The sequence below is a fragment of the Cupressus sempervirens genome, chromosome 1 (genome assembly GCF_028749045.1).
Source record: "Cupressus sempervirens isolate cs-2001-9-10 chromosome 1, ASM2874904v1, whole genome shotgun sequence".
NCBI classification, from domain to species: domain Eukaryota; kingdom Viridiplantae; phylum Streptophyta; class Pinopsida; order Cupressales; family Cupressaceae; genus Cupressus; species Cupressus sempervirens.
Window position 1 is genome coordinate 2,960,252 of NC_143118.1, and position 21,233 is coordinate 2,981,484.

Consider the following 21,233-nt stretch of genomic DNA (forward strand, 5'->3'; position numbering starts at 1 on the left):
ATTTCTTCAATTGTCAAGAAAATGTGGTCTCCTAAAAATTACATCCACAGAGGAGGCATGGTGAATATATGATCTAGTAATGTCATCAATACAAAAGGCAACGTGGATAAAAGATTCCTCCATACCTAAGTAATCTTCCATATTTCCTATATTTGTTGTGCAAAGGTGAAGCCCATCTGTCACATCTTTTGATATGGCTATAACAAGTGCAAAAAATATAGTCACGATTACAGTATCAAGATGATAGTGATTCGAATGACAGATTATGATTACTGATGGCCATATCATCCTTGAATTTGACTTTTGGCACATTAGCATTTGACTTCTATAAATACCAAATATATTCCCAGTTTAGAGATTTATCAGTTTGAATTATTTGTCTGAGGAATCAAACCTTCACCTTGGATAAGTATGGAAACCTCAACCTGTCAGGGATTAACCCTTTGTCTTTCTGCATTGGGCTTTTGATGAAACCTTCTTTAGAGAAAAACATTATGTGAAATGAAACTATCCTACTAATCCCTGAACCGTTCCTGCAAGTAAAAGGATAAGTTCCAAACCACGCATCCACAATTTACACTTGTCATATAGCCAAGATTAAAACTAGAAAAAAAATACCTCTACTCTTGCATCTGAGTATCCTCCATCATCCAATGAAACCATATTTCACTTTCAGGTCTAACTTGAATTTTATTCACTTACTCAACATTGGCAGACAGCTTTAAAAGTAGCACCACTGCATTGGTAATTGAACATGATACATCTTCTAACCACCATAACTTATTTGGGTTCTCATGCAAGTGATCCAAGAGCTGGAGGAGAATGCAAACTGAAAGAATAGTGCAAATATTGGACAGTAAATAGTAGATAGACTCCTCTTTTAGTCATCCTCGCAGATAACCAGGAAGAACAGAAAATCAACAATGCAGTGTCCCAACCGTATAAATTAGACAACAGTTTGAGGTATACAATACAGATGTTGAATTTTTTTGTTTGTTAGAGGCTATTGCAACAGGCATTTTAGGTACTTAGGAACCAGCATCTTTATATGCAAGAGAAGCTATTATTACAGATATTATTACAGAAATCAGTATGGCTGACAAAAACCAAGTATGTAATGTTTCAGCCAAAACATGTCAATACAGATTCTTTTGTCTTTTTAAATAAATAGCATGAACCAAATTTTTTTAAGGAATCATGCAAAAGAATATAACAATATGGAATTTCTGTCACTCAGAGGAGGGAAAGATATTAGAAAGAAATTAAACCTGCTAATAATCCCTGATCCTCCCTCAATTGATGACTAGATTATAGCCTCGTGAGATCAAGAAAACATAATCGTTTTGATTGCTGGGGAGCCATCCAAACATCAAATGAATGTAACAAAAAGATAGATGACCTGATAGCTAGCAACTCAATCTCAGATGACATCATTATGCAAGCAGTTGTGCCAGCATCTGATATCGGCCTAAACCTCAATTCAGGAACCATGTGCAACTGAAACTCTATGCCATAGCAGACACAACCTTCAAATGAAAACTCTGGTGGGCTTTACATCTTTTTCTTAACTGACAGCCACTAAACCTGTTACACACCCTGAATATGTTGAGCATCTTTAAACTGTACAAGGAAGTTGCGGGAGATGGTTGACCTCCCAAAGAGTAGCAAGTCACAGCATAAAATATTTCTTGACGAGCCCTGAATGTGATGGAACAGGAAACAACCATCCAATTTGGTTCTGATTGAAATCAGCAAAGAATAAACAAATGAAGGTATTCATGATAATCACGGAGGCCCTTGTGTCAAGTCAGTACTCAATCATTTTGATAGTGCGCCTCAGTCTAGGGACAAGTCATCCAATGTCTGAACACCCAAACCACATACAGTAATTCAACAAAAAATATCCAACCCAAATCAGCATTTGCATCCACCTTGAAAAAGAGTAAGACTTAACACAGGTAATCAAGACAACATTAAACTTACACAAACAGCTTGCTGTAGTCCTCGAAGAATGTTTTTGCACTGCCTTCTCTTTACTGCTATATCATTGCGTTCCTCCAGCATTTCTGCAAATAATTCCTCCCTGCACATAAAAAATACGTAAAGAATACCAAAAACTTATCATTGGGTTACTGTCAAATGAGAGAAACTGACATAACTAATTACTGTGATTTACCTGTACAATTCTTTTATAAGAATGGAGTGCAATTCACGCTTGACATTGTTCACCTAGCAATATCATGTTAAAAATATGAGAATATTCACTTTCTCAACTATAACTTGAATATTTACAGAATAATAGCAGAGATGCATATACAAACAACTAAGGTTTCAATCTTTGTGGAACTTATAAAATCAGCAAATGATCATTAACACATGTTCAAATGGAGATGGATCTTAATCCTGTGCAACTTTGGTGGATGGATATAATTCTTAATCTCTGAATAACACAAGTTCCAATGGGTATTAGCTTTACAATCCTGATATGATTTTTTTTTAATATTATTTCAGAAAGCCCAAATGTAAAAGATCTACATAAGTAATTCCAATGAAAAGTTCTAATGAATGTTTCTCCTCTAACCTATAAAAACAGCCATATCAAGATCTCACCTGCAAATCCAACCAATCATTAGTCGCGTTCCTCAATCTTTATCATTGAATCAACTATGAAATGATAAACATAAAAACACATCCTCATAAGAAAACACCTGATATAAGTGAAGACCTGGTGCAGCCAAGGATAGGAGGGACCTTGAAAGATCTGACTAGTCCTTGAAGCAAGAGTAACAGAACTGAAACAATAAAGAACAATTGAGAGACGAGCAAAATCAGCCTCCTTATTATCAGCAAATTTAATTACAAGGGATCTGTAACATGCTGTCTTACATGCCAAGCATACAAGCCTGATTAGAAATAGAATTTCTTAGCCTCTAGCTTCAGAGAGCTAACCTTATAATTCAACACTTCCATGCCCCCAAACTAGGAACAACTATCGAAATTTATACAGCTGCACAAGTCACAAGTCCACATTCTCCATTAACAGGAAAATGTGTTACAAATAGGTCAGGACCCAAATCATGTGGATCTTCTACAATTTAATGAAATAAGGTCAGTGATCCAAAAGAGATGTCGACCAAGGATCCAAGAACCTCACGATATGCATCGTTAAGGTTTGAAATAACTTCAGAAGATTGGAAAACAAAAACTAACAATGAAACGTGTAGAACAGATAGGTCCTCAAGAAGAATCGCATCAATGTGCAATCCTAGAGAAAGGTCCAACACAACTTTAGGAACAAGCCACAAGGTTTGCAACAGCAACAGATTCCAACTGAAGGCTAGCCAAAGAAAACTAAGAGACTGTACAAACTGAAAATCAAGAACAAACATGTTTTTGGTTGATGCAAGATTGCCAAGAACCCAAGATGCTTCTGCATCATTATCTGAACCCAAGATTTGAATCTGAACCTATTGATCCTACTTACTACAAGCAGATCATCAGGTCACTAATGTATTTGGTGAACACTCGTCCTGATATCTGTTATGCAACTAATACATTAAGTCAATTCATGTGTGAACCAAAGAAGATATATCTTATGGCAGCTAAGCATATCTTACGATATCTAAGAGGTTCAATTCGTGTGGGACTCAAATATGACCAAGTTGAGATCAATCTTCATGGATATTCAGAATCTAATTGGGCAGGCAGCTCTACTGAACGTAAGAGTACCAAAGGATGTTGTTTCAGTCTTGGGTCTGCAATGATTTCTTGGTTCAGCAGGAAACAATCTTCAGTAGCCTTAAGCTCCACTGAAGCAGAATATATAGCCTCATCCACGGAAGCCAGAGAAGCAGTATGGTAGCGAAAGTTACTAGTTGGGTTGTTCAAGAAACCTTTGAAGCCACCTATAATCCACAGCGAATATCAAATCCAATTTTCCACAATCGATCTAAGCATATTGAGATACCTCATCATTATATTAGGGATATGGTAGATCGAAATGTTATCAAACTAGATTACATAAGTACAAATGAGCAAACAGTGGATGTTCTTACCAAACCTCTTTGCCAGGGTCAAATTGGAATATTTCAGAGGAAAACTTGGTATGATCAAATTGTAATTTTTGAATTTTGAACTTATGCTTCAAATTCTGTGTGTTTGTGCTTCTAATTCAATAGTTGCATCAGATATGTAATGGAAGGTGACAATCTTTCATAGGCATATATATTCAGAAGGTAATCACTGTAAGGTGACGATCTTACAAATGATAGGCCTGCTATCATGATAGGTAATGTTGTTCCGGATTAGCCGGAAGTCATTGATAACAAATGTATTATGATCAATTTAGTTGTTGATCCAGTATGTTGGAGATCATAATACTTGTTATGATAGAGTTCATAACAATGTGGTTACAGTTATTTGACAAGTCACTATTCCAGAGAGTTAAAATTCAGATAATCTGTTTTAAGTTTTATTAATATTGATACAAATTGTATATTAAGTGTACCTGAGTAACGTTGATATTACACTTCTCCCTTCCTAAGAAAGAGTGTTAAATATATAGCCTCAAGAGAAGTGTTTTTGTATATGACTCTCTCTACACACACACATACATATAAAGTGTAATGTCGTATTCAAAAGTTGATCGATACTAAGAATCGGTTAGCAAGTAATTAATTCAGACTTTACTAATTATTGTAAGTACCCCTTTGTTATCGGTGCCTGATTAGTATTGGGTGGTTCTTGATACCGAAGACTAATTAGACGTGCATGGCCCATAGGGCCACGACTCGACTCTACGTGGCCATTGGCCACGTATAATCATGTCCCTATGGGACATACACATTACTCTCCCATACTAAATCACCGATTGCTGGATGTGTTCTAACATCAATACACAGCAATGTTTAGTTCTCCTTCAGTGATATACAGGTGATCATTTACAGCAGGTAATACAATACATACATTTCAGTCTGTAAACTGCAGTCATTACTAATCTACTTGCCACATGAAATATATATATGAGAGCAGATTATTATTACTGACAGTAATTCAAATCAGATACAGTGACATAAATATATAGTGCCGATAATTCTATATCAGCATAGTGATATTACTATCAAGGAAGAATCAGTGTATCTCTATCAGAGGTCCTGAAAACATTTATAATAAAGAAGACTGGAATTCAGACTTGATTTAGGCATCATTCGAGACTTGGAAAGTAGAGAGATAATTGCTACAGGGATGCTTGATCATGCATCTCAGTTGTATACCTTTTTAGACTTTGCACCCGCTGGTGGTTCTGATCAACTGGTTGTTGATCACACTACTAATGGTAATCCGAAAATTTTGGTTACTTGAAATTGGGTATTCTCACCTCAGATCCAATTCTGGAACCTTACACTTCATCTTCTCTGTCTACTATTGCTTTTGAGGCTACTTGTGTTAGATTCATGGCTTCTTGTGATTTACTGCAGCGGGATATACATCATCTCCAAGATCCAGCTTGACATTGCAAGTTTGTTTGAGGAGTCTCATAATTCAGACTTGGGAGAGACACTATTCCTGATATTTATCTTCTCTTTGATGAAGTTGACTTTGCTTCACTTTTTCATTTTCCACATGATCATTCATCAGAGTTTGACATGAGTGTGGATACTCTCGATCAACATTTGAAGGAAGTGTCTTCATCTTCAAAGGAGATACATGAGTCTTTGGAGCTTGTTCTACATCTATGTCTAATAGGCTTTGGGCTGCCATTTTCATCAGTGTGGCTGAGTACACCTGTTTTAAGAGTGACAACTTTCGGCATTGACATGGAAACAACTAAGCAATCTTCAAAGACTTCATATGTTTTGCAATTTCTTCCTTCATATTCCCTTCAAGTTGGAGAAAATAGTTTCCATACACCTTTGGTTTTATTTCTCCCAAGTGGAGGAATGTTGTTTGACGACTATGGTCCATCTTCTACATCCTGTTTAAAGCAAGAACAATTGACAGAGTTGATACATGCCAGAAGGCTACATAGTATTTATTATACTTTCTACTTTGGCAGAGAACTTCTCCTTCCATGGGATTCTTTCTTGTGTTGGGAAACTTCTTTTCATTTCTCTCTTTTGAGGAGGAGTTTTGTTCCTCTAGGTTTTCTCCTTTTCTCCATTTGCAAGAGACTATTTCATCTATTAATGTTCAATATGGACTTGTAGCTAGGAAGCATCTTTATGCCTTATCACCTACCTCAGCTACGCTTAATGTTAGTGTAGGAATTTGTTTTCTTAGTGTCGGAAGGGAGTATTTATTTTGCTACACATTATTAAGCTTACTTAGGTTATATTAAATTGGTTAGGAAAAGGACAAATAGCATGGTCCTACAATTACTAGTGTCACTCACATCCACCTTTGAGTAGTTGAATGTCTCACCCTCTTTTGGACTTATTTGTCACCTCTCATACCCATTTCATCTTTATCTGAGTTGGCATAACCATGTATTTGACATTTACCTAGTAGGTAAAACTCCCACCTATTTTGGACAGAAGTTATTGTTTCTCTTCAATTTACTTGCCTGTATTTTTGTATATAAACAGCCCTCACCTCTCCAATGCTAAGTTCACAAGGTCATCTAGTCATGAGTGCTAGTTCAATGCTAAGGGAGTGTTGAGTTTTGTTCATCTCTAGATTTTGTTTTACTTTCCTTCAATCATTTCGATCTTGGTTGGCTTCACAACTAAATCTAATAAAAAGTTCCTTCCTCTCGGTTTGTTATATTGTGCATCCTTTTCTCTTTGATAATAACATAGTTTCTTTGCATTTTTTTAAATCCTATTTCCATCATCAGTTTATTAATCCATCTTGGCTCTATGTGGAGGTTGAAACACCAAACTCACTATCTCAAACCACTAAATCATAGCCACCCCACATTTCTTGTCTTTGCATGTTTGTATAGGTGCAATGAAGAAGATCATGGTGTGTGATTGAGGCTTTAATGTTAGACCATTGTGAGTATCTCTTCCCATGTCTCTGTCCTTTTAGTCACTTCTTAATTTACATCTCATTTTCATTTTCGTCTATAGCATTTAGCAAAGAGAACGATACACTATCATTTGTCATCAATTTTGTATGAATTTATGTACTCTTTCTATAAAAGACATTTGTGTGTCGTGTTGTTCGTGACCTACTATGCTTCATGGGCGTAGTGAATAGAGTTGACTAGAGAATCCTTACAACTCGTTTATCTATCTTTTGTTATCTAAATAGCTTTATTTGTTATTCCAGTTACACGCACATTCCTCCACCCCAGTGAGAAGAGGTTGAGGAACTTTGATGATTTGCTTGGAGAGGAAAGAAGGATATTGAATCCTCAGGCGACTTGATCGCCTTTCAGAGCAGTTCAATATTTCTACTCTACAACTACTGATACATGCGTTTATCCAAATAAAACTATGCGAAGATCATTTTCACAATTTACCACTTCTCAAATGCCCAAACACATTGTCCCTGGCCACCATGGTTGGTCCTTTTCGACAATGTGACTTGACTCTTGACAATGTAGATGTATTCCTCACTAGCCACTCCCAAAGACAAAAGAATCAACACATATCACAAGATTCTTCATTAAATTGGGAATTACATCATACTTAGATGTTAAATGTGATTCTAAAGAGAGTGTGTCTTGCTTACTCGTAGAGTCCCTCAACTTGAACCCCCTAGTCTTAAATCTAGATGATTGTCCTAATAGCAAGAAGACTTGGAACCCCGTCTTAAAATCCCCAAACAATTACCGTCTTACTTCCTCTTAGAATCCCTTAACTTAAAACCCCCTAGTCATAAGACTTAAAGAAACAAATTAGCAAGTGGATGAACAAACAAGAAATAAATCAGTATGAATGTCCGAACACTAATGAGGAGCTTAAAACGTGGGCGATAGAAAAATTCAAGAATACCATGTGCAAAAAACAGCTAGGAAGGAAAAACGCATGCTATGTCAAAGAACTTAACCCCACGTGGCAGCATAGTTGAAGACTAGCTAAACTCATCTGAGATGTTAAACTAATAGATGGAAGGTTCCCAAATAAGAATGGGAAGAAAGGAATTGCATTCACTGCAGTGGTGGAAACACTAGGCATTTCAGCAAAGAGTGTGCATTGTATGCAGATATTTGCAATTAGTTTGAAAATAATTTAAAGGTCGAAAGCCTAAATGGGCTTTTTAAAGAGGTAAGGCTTACTAGTTTCTTACTCAAGATTCATAACCGAAGAGACATGGAAAAGAACTTGTAAAAAAATTATTTGGTGAATCTTGGTCCCTTAAATCGTGAGGCCTTGTGGAGATCATAAGATATGTGAGGCCTCACCCGATCTACCATAGTGTAGATAACATATTTGCATTATTACACTTCTAATTCTATATTTTGATACACTTTTTGGACTATAGGGTTATGTCATTTTAATACCTGCATTTTGATGATCCACACTTATGTCTACACATTAGGACCTAATAGATATATTTAATGATTTCAGTTCATGTTCTAAACTATTTCAATTGCTTTAATATAAATTGAATTGTAGAAATGCTTGAAATGTCAAATTATAATGTTTAAACAGAAATTAGTGTTAAAGGATAGATTTTGAAATGCAATAGGACCTAATTCACATGCCTGGTAACTTAATAGTCATGGATTCAATATTTCGTCACTATGATAGAAAATAGATTTTAAGGTTGTTCAGAATGTTATTTAGATCATGTTAAGTAAAGATCAATATTGATATGCAGGGATTGATATTTTAATGTTTTGAATATTTTACATGAAAATGATTAGAAAAGGGAAAGCTAATTTGAAATGATATGCAAGCCTAATGTTGAATGTGATAATGATTTATTGCACATATTTACTTATTTTATTACATGATTTTATTGGACTACTGATGCTCGAGTTTAGTGTGCAAGAATTTGACCATGGAGTTTAATGGGGAACCAAGGCTCAAACCCATGTGAACATGACATAGCCAAGGTTGAATTGATGGAAAAGATTCAAACCTCGTTGTAATGTGTTTTGCTTCGTAAACGTGAATTGTATGTGTGTGTAATAGTTTAATTCATGTATTATTGGAGACAAGTCACTTTTAATGTAGAGTATCACTTGACACTTGTGCTGTCCATGTGTTGATGACTTGTCATTTAGGGTTTTGGGCAAAAGTCACCTAATCTAAACCTGACCCAAATGTAGTACCCAGGTTAACCTCACATGGAAAAATGTTATGAGAAGTCTCCATCAAGGGAAATTCGAATTCCAACTTCCTATTAACTTTAAAGGATCAAAAAGTGGTCCTAGAGGGTTATTTTGGTGAAAAATAAGTGCTCTCATGATAGTACTATGGGTTGGGGGTCTAAATTTAACCTTTAGTAGGCCTAGATGACTTGGGAACCCTCCAAACATGTCACTCTCTTCAAATTTCGAAATTGAAGAGTTCGCGTGTTTCTCCTACTTGGTCAAGATTACAATTTTAGAAAGAAGCAAGGATGTAAGAAAAGGGAGGCTTCTTGTTTGGGCCATTTTTAGTTGAGTGAGAAGTTGGAGGCTTTTTAGAGGGCTTGGGGGAAATTAGTGGGTTGTCTACCCACTCTCTAACTTTAGAGACTCTTAGGGTTTGGAAGCTTGGGAGGGAGCTCTTCTACAACCATTCATTTCCATTTTGCAAAGGATTCAAGGTTGGTTCCATCTTGCCCATGTAGTTTTTCTTCAAACTTTCATAATGGTGCTTCATTCATGAGCATGAAGGAGTGTGAGATTCATATTGTATGTAGATTTCATGGTGTTGTATTGTGATGTAGCATTCGTATAAATTTTTGAATGGCGATCCATGTTGTGGGAAGATTGTGATATTGTTGTCTTGATGTGAAACGTGTTGTTGCTTTGATTTTCTCTCAGTTTCTTCCATTTTGTTACGTATATTTTTTTTTATGGGTGTGAGGACTTCACTCACACTTTGGGAAGGGAAGAGAAGTTCAGGGTGAAGGGGTTAGTTGGGCTTGAAAATGTATTTGAGAACCTTGGAGTATGGGCTCCATTGTATGCCATGATCATTCATATCTTGTTGGGGGTGATAAGGGGAGTATGGTGTAGAAAGAAAGAAAGTTTATGAAGTATGGGCTCCAAGGAAGCTACAACTGATGGTAGTGTGTTTGGAGGGTGATTGTGAAAGCCCCAGAAGGGCATGAAATTTGCTGATTTGTGATAGCCCCGAAAGGGCATGAAAATTGTTTATTGCAGATATTGTTTGATATAGCAAGTCTCCATTTGAAAAGCACACCTTCACCCTATGTTTATGGTTCGATCGGTGAACCATTGTGAAATATCCTTGGGATGGAATTGTTCAAGTTTTAAATTTTCTAGTATATGCATTTGCAAGATTGTATCCCCTAGCGGGGGGGTGGTCTCATTGAAGGCCTATGGTTGGGTGGAAAGCACCCATGGTCCTTGTTTTGTTGTGATGTATTTGCAGATTTTGTGCTCAATGATTTCATGGGAAAAGCTTGGAGTTGCTCATTGTGATAATGTCGCATGAAGGAAAACTTGTCATTGTGCATTGTACTTATAATGGAGAACTCTCCATTTTGTTCATGTGGTTGCAATGAATCATTGCATAGTAGAGAAGAAGGGATATGTCATTATGTAATGCATTTGGAAGGATGAAATCCCCATTATGTGATTGTATATTTTACTGTAAAAGTGGAACTCTTCACTTGTTTCTTTTGTGTATTGTATTGTAAAAGTGAGATCTTCATTTTTATGTACATTGTTGTGAAGGATTGATCAATGAAGTGAATGAAGAAGTTAGAATACAGACATAGGTAGCTGCATTGTAAGACCCAATGTTATGCACATAGTTTGTATTGAAATAGAAATATTTTTTTTATCATAGTTATAAATGAGAGGAAAGAAAGAATTTTCAAGTAAAGGATTAGTCATTGCTATGATGTCCAAGCAGTGATTATGTAAATGAATAATTTATTCCCATGTTGATTTATGAATTCAGAACAATAGATATGTTGTCATAGATTGCTTTTGTATAAGAGATTCCTTTCAAAGGATACTTAGTGTGTTTGAATGTTCAAGCAATGAACAAGTAAATGTAGAACTATATTCATTTAAATTTATGATAAGAAAATGTATTTCAAAGTTGTTCATATTTAAGGGATTTCATTATGAAGGACGTCAATAAGAAACTTCATTACAAGTACCATCATAGGTAGGAAGAACTGATATAATAGTTCATACTGGATGTTGTTCTCATATGCAATACATGGATTAAATTTATTTTTTAAGTTGTTACATTTATCAATCTAGATATATACATTTTCATGTAAGAATTACATTAGATTGACAAAATTCACTATACCATAGTTGAGTAGAAGAAAAAGGAACCAATCATAAAATATTCATGAGAGAAACTTGTTGTAGATGCATATTTGTTCTCTGGATTTTGTATGGGGAGTAGGAAATAATACCCATCTCTATTACAGACCAGTAAAATATTGCCAAAGAATATTCTCTAGGATCCTTCATTTCGAATAAAAAGAAATATATTATATACTATGCACCTCTCACAAAAAGTAATAGTAATATACTATGATATCATCTAAAACTTCACCCCAAAAGGGTCACGTGACCTTAATATAGGCAATTACTTGGGAAAAAAAGAAAAAACATAGTCAATGTCGCACTCAACCCGTAAGTGAACCGTACTAGATGCATACTTTATGGCAAGTCACCTCTTATCCTTCTCTTGTCATCGACCTAGGTACAAGAGCAAAGTTTGTTTAAAAAATTTAAAAGAAAATAATAGTAAAATATTATTACACATGACATAGTACCAAACCATGTCACGCTGGATGCGCAAGGGGATAGGGACCGCACTCTTCTTGATGCAAGCTGGTCCAGAGTGGTCCCACCACACCAACCACCCTCTTCCTCCTCATCTCTCACGCCCCCTCCACTTGTGTGCATAGGAAACAATGTGAATGGGGCGCCCACATGAGTGGATTTAGGGGAGTCAAAGTGGTGGGGGTAATAAGAACATTAAGGGTTAGTGGAAGGAAGGATAAATTCGCATGGGATATATTGGTTGGGAAAATTCAACGGGTCATAAGAGTCATGACACGAGGATTAAGGATGGTTTGCTATTAAATTGATATGATGTGTGCCTAGGCTTAGGTAAGGTAAAAAGGTAGTTAGTATAAAGGGTAGTGAATAGTTAGTATTAGTGAGTAGTTAGCATTACACTAAATAGTTAGAAAGTAGAAAAGTTGTTAGCATCAAAATATGTTTTAGATGTGCAAGATGGCTAGTAAGTAAATTAGGTAGTAAGTTAGGGAATAGTGTTAAATATTATTAAGTGTGAAATCAATGTAGTTAGTAGTAAAATTTAGTAGTAGTGTTGAAATAAGTAAGGAGGGTAAATGTTATAAGTCATGGAATGACATGATTAGATAAATTAATTAGTAGCTAGTGTAATTAGAGTTGAATGAATTATAAAATTATGTAATCAATGTAGTGGAATCATTGAATAATAATTTTAAATGTTATACTTTATAATTGTCATAAATGTTTAAGTGTAAAGATTTAAGTACTACATTTTATCATTAACACCCATTTCTATACATGCAATATATATAAAACATAATGAAGATCCAATGCTATACATGTATTATGTATGTGATATAGTACAAAAAGTTGGGAACATATATATGTACCAGAAAGAATATGATTATCTACCATCGATACATCGCCTTGATTTAGTTGTGAACCTATATAAGGACTTGATATCCCACATCTCTGAATGCAACGTTACCTCCAAGTTAGGTTATGGAATTAAAGGTGATACCACTTATCAACACGTGCACAATAAGGCCTCAAGGCAAGCCTATTTTCTCTAGAAGCAATTATAATCTAGCTCTTGTGTCATAACCTAAACCCGAAATAAATGTAATAGGATTCCCGTCAAAGTTATTTATTTTCATCATACTAGAGCATTGAATGAAACAAATCATCTAACATCATCATCAAGCTAGAATCATACAATCAATCAACTAAATCCTAAAGGTACTAAAAAACACAATTACTTATCAGGCATCACCTAAGACCTAGTTAGGATGTTAAAGCAACCTATTATGGATAAGTGTTTTACTCTATGATATACAACTAAATTAAGAGATCAATTCGATTAGTGATTTAAACATATAACTACACATAACTCCTATTGAACCTTACTCATATTTGAAAATGTTGAATAGATATATTCTGATCACCTAACTCTGTGCTAGCTTAGTTGTAACATGCTTATGTCAATATGTGTTTGAAAAAAGAAAAAAAAAATTAGTTGTGTTTTGCCGGTAAATTTTGGGCATGACAAGATACCTTCATCCATTCATTCACTCTTAGACAATCCTCAACAAGCAACATCAAATCTTGTATCGATCATTTCATAGTGATCAATATGGCATCAACGACTCCATTTCAACCCTCAATAAAGATATCTAGTGAGAAATACTTCTATCACTCAAATACTCCTCAACATTTTCTCTTTTGGGTATCTTGTTTCCCATACTTGGCTAATTGTAAAGGTTTCTTCACCACATACAAGTAGTCCACAAATTGATGTGGTCACGCCCAGGGTATTTTATCAAACTACCCAATCTCGCAACCAATATACTCACAACACACCAATTTGACAACACACTTTACTCTGTTATTGAATTCATTACAACAAGGATTTCCTTGAGCTTATGAAATGTAAATCACCATTAACAAGTCACGCATTTAACCTTTCTCCTTATGGCCCTCTCTCTTCTACAGCTTGTGAACCTTCTATGATCCTTCGCCACTTCAATCCTTTACACTCCCAAAATTCTAACAAACCTGCACCCTGTACCAGCCGATGTTACTATGACATCATCAAACTAAACCTTTTATTAATACACTTTTCCAATACAATAGCATTTACCTAATATCAAGCTAGCATCATCATATCCATTCGGTTGACATTTATCCCCAACAATGAACTGTCGATGCCATGTTTACATCATTAGTGGATGAGTGGCCCTTGATTCTATTGACATCACACTTATGTCATCCTAATATAATTTTCTTACATCATGGTGAAGTCATCATCGAAGCTATTTATCTAAACCAGTTCTTTAAATCCAAAGACTCCAACTCACTTGACTTTACCCACAAATGCACCTGGCTAGGTGATTCCCACAAATGCAGAAATGTTCATTTGAATCAGTGTAATGTCCCCTTCTTCGATACGAAATTATTAATAATAAAGATAAATTTGAAATAAATAAAATGTAACATTGGAATAATGACATAGTAATCCAATAATAAGTAAATAAATAATAAACACAATAATATATATTACTTATAATATGTTGAATACTGTAATATAAAATATATATTTTACAATAATATATGTGTGTGTGTGTGTGTAAATTGGAAATTCATCGATGAAGACATCTGATATAAAATCATTATTATAAACTATAATTATTTAAAATATGATGTATTTGATCATAATATGAATTTGATATATATATTAAAAAAATAAAATATAATGATCTATCAATAATACGATAGAGTGAAGTATATGTATTTTTAGGAATACATCCACAAAATATATGCCAAATATAATAATATAGATATTTATATGTTATAATTAAAATATAATTCTAAATTAGTCAAACTATTCAATTAATATTAAATATATACAGACCTAATATAAATTTATATTGCACAAGCAATAATTGTGACCCTTCACCCAAGCACATATATTAGGGAAGTCATATACTGGGAAAAAAGGGGAAGAGGGAGGAAGACGGCAAGCAATGGATAAGGGGAACTGTAGTGCCTACCCTAGTTTGTAGTTTGCTAAGATATATTTTCGTATTTTACTTTGTGAGTCCTTGGTGTATTTTCTATTAATTAAAAGATTTAATTAATGTTTTAATTTAAGAGAAAATTAATATGATATTTTTAATATTTATTTTATTTATTTTATTTTATTAATTGAGAAATTAATTAAATAAAATAATTGAATTTGAAGATAAAAGTTATAATTTTAAAGTTGGAATGTGATCATATTTATTTAAGTTAATAAATATTTTATCAATTAAGTTTCGAAAATGAATTTAAAAGTGGAAAAGATATAATTATTAAAGATTCTAGATTGCATGATGTGTGCATGTGATTAAAATATAAATATATTAAGATTAAACAAGTGGATTTATTAAAGTGAGTGCATGAGATGTAAAATTAATAAATTAATTTAAATAAATAAATTATTTTGAAAGGAGAAAAGTGAATATCAAATAAATTAATGTGCATTATTTTAATAATTATTCACATAGGAGTATGCGAACTCTCGAGAGTTGTCATGTAGACAACACAAGAGTTTGCACTCTAATTATGCATGTGTTGTCTACACTTAGGAGTTAGCATATTATTTAAGCACATGTTGTCTTCAACATTCTAGAGACCTCATCATGTTTATCTTCGTATCATGGAAGTTATGTGCTTAGTTGTCATGCTTATCTCCTAGTTCTTTCTAGACACATTCTAGATGCATCTTAGAGGCCTTTATATAGAGGCTCTCCTAGTGTGTATGGACAAGCAAAAAAAAAAAGTATTCGAGAAGCTCATATGCTTCTACATGCTCATATGCTTCCACACCCACTTCTAGTCACTTGGGGGTTTCGGTTGGTTTAATTCTTGGAGGAATGGCGAATGTTGGAGAAGGAAGGGATTTTTCTATGGACTTCTGAGGCATAGCAAATTAGCATCAGTATCCAGGTGCACTAGTGATTTTCGCATATTCCATTTGCACTCTTTCTTTTCCTGTCGCAATGCAATTCTAGATTTATAGTTCTGTATGCTATTTTCTTGTCGCCACTAGACTTCCTGTCGCGATGCAATTCTAAATTTATAGTTCTGTATGCTATTTTCCTGTCACCACTAGACTTCCTGTCGCGATGTGATTCTGGATTTATAGTTCTATATGCTATCTTCCTGTCGCCACTAGACTTCCTGTCGCGATGCGATTCTAGATTTATAGTTCTGTATGCTATCTTCCTGTCGCCACTAGACTTCCTGTCGCAATGCAATCCTGGATTTATAATTCTGTATGCCATTTTCTTGTCGCCACTAGACTTCCTGTCGCGATGCAATTCTGGATTTATAATTCAGAATTCTGTATGCTATTTTCCTGTCGCCACTAGACTTCCTGTCGCAATGCAATTCCGGATTTATAATTATGTATGCCATTTTCCTATCACCACTAGACTTCCTGTCACAATGCAATTCTGGATTTATAGTTATGTATGCTATCTTTCTGTCACCACTAGACTTCCTGTCGCATAAGCTTTCTAGTTCTGCCACTGCAGCAGGTTTGGGTTCAAATTAAAATAGAATCTTATTTTTATGCATTAATTTTATATGATTTATTAACTAATCTAATTAAATTTAATTTAATTAAGACTAGTTAATAGTGGAAGAAGTGTAATTAATTATTAGTCAATTTAAGTAAATGGATTTTTAAATGAGGGCAAATTAAAAGAAAAGAGATATTAATAAGTGGAATTAGATAATTGAATTATTAATGAGAGTGATTATACTTATAATCAATGAGGATTATTGTCCTTGAAGTGTTTAAAGGAAATTGTAAACTAATTATTTGAAAGTTGATAAGTATTATTCTAATGTTTTGAATAGCATGAGTGATTTTATCTAAAAGTCAATGGGTGCTAGTGCAATGATTTATACAAGTATATAATTATCTTATGATTATTTTAAAATAATGGAAGGATAATTCTATGTTGACTTGGAGATTAAATGAAGAATCTTGTACTCTTGAAATATACTTGAAACAAAATCTGAAAACCTCATGTTTGGTTTAACCATGTGATTGCAAAAGCAAACCAAAACATGTGTTTGTATCTTGTTCCTCTATGATGTTAATTATTTGAATATCTGGATGGGTTTAATTATTGGGGTGAATGAAGAATACTTTTACCTAGGATATACTTTGAAATGAAAATTGAAACCTCTTACTTGGCATAACCATGTATTTGCATCTTGATTATCTTTGGAAATTGAATGGGGTAATTTTGTATTCTATTTGAGCAATTGAATGAGTTAAACCATGTCGAGCAAGATGTATCTCTTTAAATTTGAAATCTCACATTGAAATGGAAATTGGAACTTTGTGGTGATGTAACAATTGGTTTTCCCGAGTCAAATTTTACATCTATCATAAGCATAGAATACAGTTTTAACTTCGACTTCATAAGAAGGCAGTTACATCATTCATGTTCATGTGAAGAAGATTACTGTTAAAGTCAGTTAAACAAAATTTCTTAACTAAATACTTGAAATACCTTTTAATGAAATTACTTCAAAAATTGAAATCACATACCTCGGGAAAAACTGAGTCTGAAATTCATCTAAGTATGCTTCTGCAACCACCCGGATTAGTCCATAAATATACTATAACAATTTCTCAAATCGACTGCTATCTCAGAAATCATTTGATGAATACCACTAAATACCAATATAACTTAAATTAGGGCATGACATATCATCTTACCAATTAGGGCATCAATTACCATCGATTTATTTAGGGGTTTTGGTACTACTTTACCACTTAGGGCTTTCGCGACCATGGATTTAATTTAGGCCTTCTGCAACAACGGATTTTATCTAAGGTTTCCGCGATAATGGATTCAATTTAGGGCTTTCGCAATCACGGATTCAAGTAGGGTTTTCAATACCACGGATTCAGTTAGGGCTTCCAATACCACCATATCAATTGAGGTTCCAGATGTCACGCAATCAGTTAGGCTTTCGGATTTCTTTTCCTTCTGTTTGCTTTCTGTGACAATTTCTCAAGATTAGATAATTACTTATATTCAATATTCATTTATATGAAGTAAAATGATGATAACAATGAAATACCTCAATTTAATCTTACTTTCTCATAAACAAAAATGATAATACTTGCTTCTGATAAACAATTGATTTCATGGCTTATCTCTGTTTGACGCATATCTGACATCTTGAAAGAGGTGAAACTTTGCCAGGGGCTTTACCACCCAACCTCGGACCACAATATATATATATCCCCACATGATCTCTAACGAGAAAGGCCCTCCCTACCTGGAATTGACAATGAACATCTTACCATTCACTGGGCATCATGATATATAACACCCCATACGACTTGGTAGCAGGAGATCATCATAACAGGAATATGCATGGGCTATTATTAATTCATATTAAATGATATATATTAAAATGTCATAACTGATATTACTGGTTCTTATTGTTGATGAATCTTTCCTCACGCCCCCTCAACCTCATTAGGCCTCCAAGCCCGTGATTTCCAGGTGCTTGTTTAATATTAATAAATTCACTCTTGCAGGGTATGAATGTTTGTAATACATTCTGAACTGAATTAGTTAATCACAGTTTTTCATTGCATATCCATATCTTTTATACATGTTTAATACTCTCTTATGAATAAAGAAACATTTATGGTTTAAGGCAGTTTCCAAGAACTAGAATTCTTTTACTGACCACCCCGATTCAATCTACAATCATATTAATGAAAAAGAGACACATTGAACATTCTTGATTCAGCAGTTGCATTAGAAAGAAAAACATGATTGGCCATTCTAAATTCGGCAACATTCTTACTTGTCTCCTACGCTTATATCTTCAACCAATTTTCAATATCTATATCCTTGAAAAACAAATTCTCAATACACAGATTCAGCAGATGAACTCATATTATATTCAACTTGCAAACTAGAAAAGAACAACTCATTGCATTCACTAACCATCAACAGATCTTTAGATCGGTGTCTCCTCGGTGCCTGAACTGTTACATCTTATACCTATTCATAAAATTAAAACTCTACATTCTCAGAATTTCCTTGGTATTCAGAGTTGATCATTATTACTGTTTGTTTGTTTGAGAACATAGCTTTTCATGACAAAATCTACAGATTTAAGACATACGTGGTTTGATAAAGATATAGTCTGTATTCAAAAGTATTTTTGAATTAAGTGATGGCAATCGGTAATATCAAACAATGAATAAGATGAGAACATAAAGTTTTATTACTTCCTTTATCGGCTTTCATCATAAGCATCAACTACTTTATTAGTAATCATGTAAACAAGCTCTGTTGGCATTTCTAATATTCTGAACACAAAGTAAACATCGGGACTCTATTCTGTGCACACAACTCTTACATCTTGTATCAACCCGACCCAGAAAAGACAAGAAAACGTGAGTGAAAGAAGAACTATGAAATACAACCGCAAATAATGCATTCAGATAGATTTATTAAATCATGGTTATCATTGTATTTCCATCCTATACCTACATGGGTGATACACGATTATAATTTAAGAACATCAGTAATAAAATAAAGAGAGACTTTGTGAACTAAAAATCTATTTTAAGTCTACCTGATTCGATCTGTATTACACTGGCATCAGTATTGATTCTCACGCAATCAAGACTTCTTGAATCTTGACAACAGTGTGTAATGGCATTAGTAGTGTTGGAGTGTGTTCTTCTAAAGGCCATGGTTGGCAAGTGAAGACTACATGATGCATGAATTCCATATTTAAATAGTCTCCTGCATTACCTCTTGGAATGACATCAGATAACAATGAGCCCCCAAGCTCTAACTTGGAAAAGGGCGGTGGGCAATGTTCCACAATTGTGAGGCCTTGCCCCGACCCATCCTAGCACCGAGGATACATTATTATTTTGATACTCATGCTTTGTTATGTCAGAACATTATTGGATACACTGAACATTGTTATGCTATTTTACGATGTGCGATGCTTACTTTAGTTATTTGATTTTGTCATTTAATGCTTATAAATATGTATAATGATGAAGAAAATGTATGCAACACTAACACATTTGGTTATGCAAGTCGAAAGGTTAGAAATATGAGTAGAATTAGATAAACAACTATTTATTAGAAATGGATGCTTTAATTTATATAATTCCTCTAATATGTAATTCACATTATGCATGTGGTTTTTGGACCTACTGATGTGTGCAATGAGTATGCAGAAAAATTAACCGAGACAACTCAATGGAAAAACGGAGCTAAATTACTTGCTAATTTTATGCTAACCTTGTATTGTAATTCTTTAAAAGGTTGTAATTTGATCTTACTACTCCCCTAACTTTTAATTGTTCCTAATAAGTCTTTAAAGGCTTAGAAACATTAAATTTAAGTACCCATATGGGTAAGGGTATGGGTGGGGGTACTTTCCAACCCTTTAGCCTCCTAGGTTGACTCTTAGGGTCACTAAAAAACCCTATTTTAGGTTGATTTCGAAAATGGGTTGTTCTTTATTTGGTTTGGTGAAACCAAACCCCCATCTTGAGTTACTTGAAGCCTAGTGGAGTTAAGGACCATACTTAGAGGCATTTTGGGAGGAGTTTCGGTTTTGTCACCCAATCCTCTAGTTTTGGAGGAAGTCTTGAAAATTGAAGGAAGAAAGGGAAGCTCTTCTCAAACCACCATTGCCATAACTCTTTTATGAAGGTAGGAGTTCTTCACTCCATGAATGGTTCTTTATGTGTGTTCATGTTTGAAATCTTGCTTGAATCATGTTGGAGACATTGTGTAGTTATGCATTTCTTGCTTGTGTGTTGGGGGTGGATTTGGGAGGGATTTTATCTTGTTTTCTTTTGATGTTATTCATATGCCTTCTTGATGTTTTGATTGTTTTTGAGAGGGTTTCATGGAGATGTTTTTGGCAACACTCACCCTTGGATAGGGAAGAAGTGGCCATGTTTGGGGAAAGGGCCTTAGTTGGACCTCAATAGTGTAGAGTCTCCTCTCATGGTGAGACGAGGGAGAAATGGTAGGGTGTATGGGCCCCTACTTGTCATCCCATACCTTGTTGTTATTGAGAATTCTTGAATGTGGAAAAGAATGAAAATCCTTGTGGATGTAGCCTTGAAAGGGCCTTGTGAAAGAATGGAAGTTCTTGAAGTTTTAGCCCCGAAAGGGCTAAGTGAAGGTATGGTGATTGACTTCTCCTATTGAGAAAATCCACCTTTCCCCTATATTGGTTCATTGTTGGACCTATTGTGCAACCGGGTGGGAATGTATGTTTAATTTGCTTATCTCCTTGTGTTGTT

The 21,233-nt window shown here is 34.5% G+C and overlaps 1 protein-coding gene across 9 annotated transcripts in view; it reads right to left on the bottom strand.

Moving 5' to 3' along the window:
• Window positions 1–1,018: 1,018 nt before the first annotated feature.
• LOC149575842 (dynamin-related protein 3A-like) overlaps window positions 1,019–21,233 on the bottom strand; it is a 116,663-nt gene continuing 96,448 nt past the window's right edge. For 8 of the 9 annotated variants that reach the window (XM_089815752.1, XM_089815757.1, XM_089815755.1 and 5 more), the window contains 3 exons: window positions 2,177–2,229; window positions 1,984–2,083; window positions 1,019–1,863 (listed from right to left, as the gene is read on the bottom strand). In XM_089815752.1, coding sequence (XP_089671878.1) covers window positions 1,837–1,863; window positions 1,984–2,083; window positions 2,177–2,229 — 180 coding nt within the window. In that variant the 3' untranslated portion in view covers window positions 1,019–1,836. Of the gene's footprint in view, window positions 1,864–1,983; window positions 2,084–2,176; window positions 2,230–2,581; window positions 2,611–2,708; window positions 2,793–21,233 lie in introns of those variants that run through there. The other variant, XR_016360259.1, reaches the window with a different exon arrangement.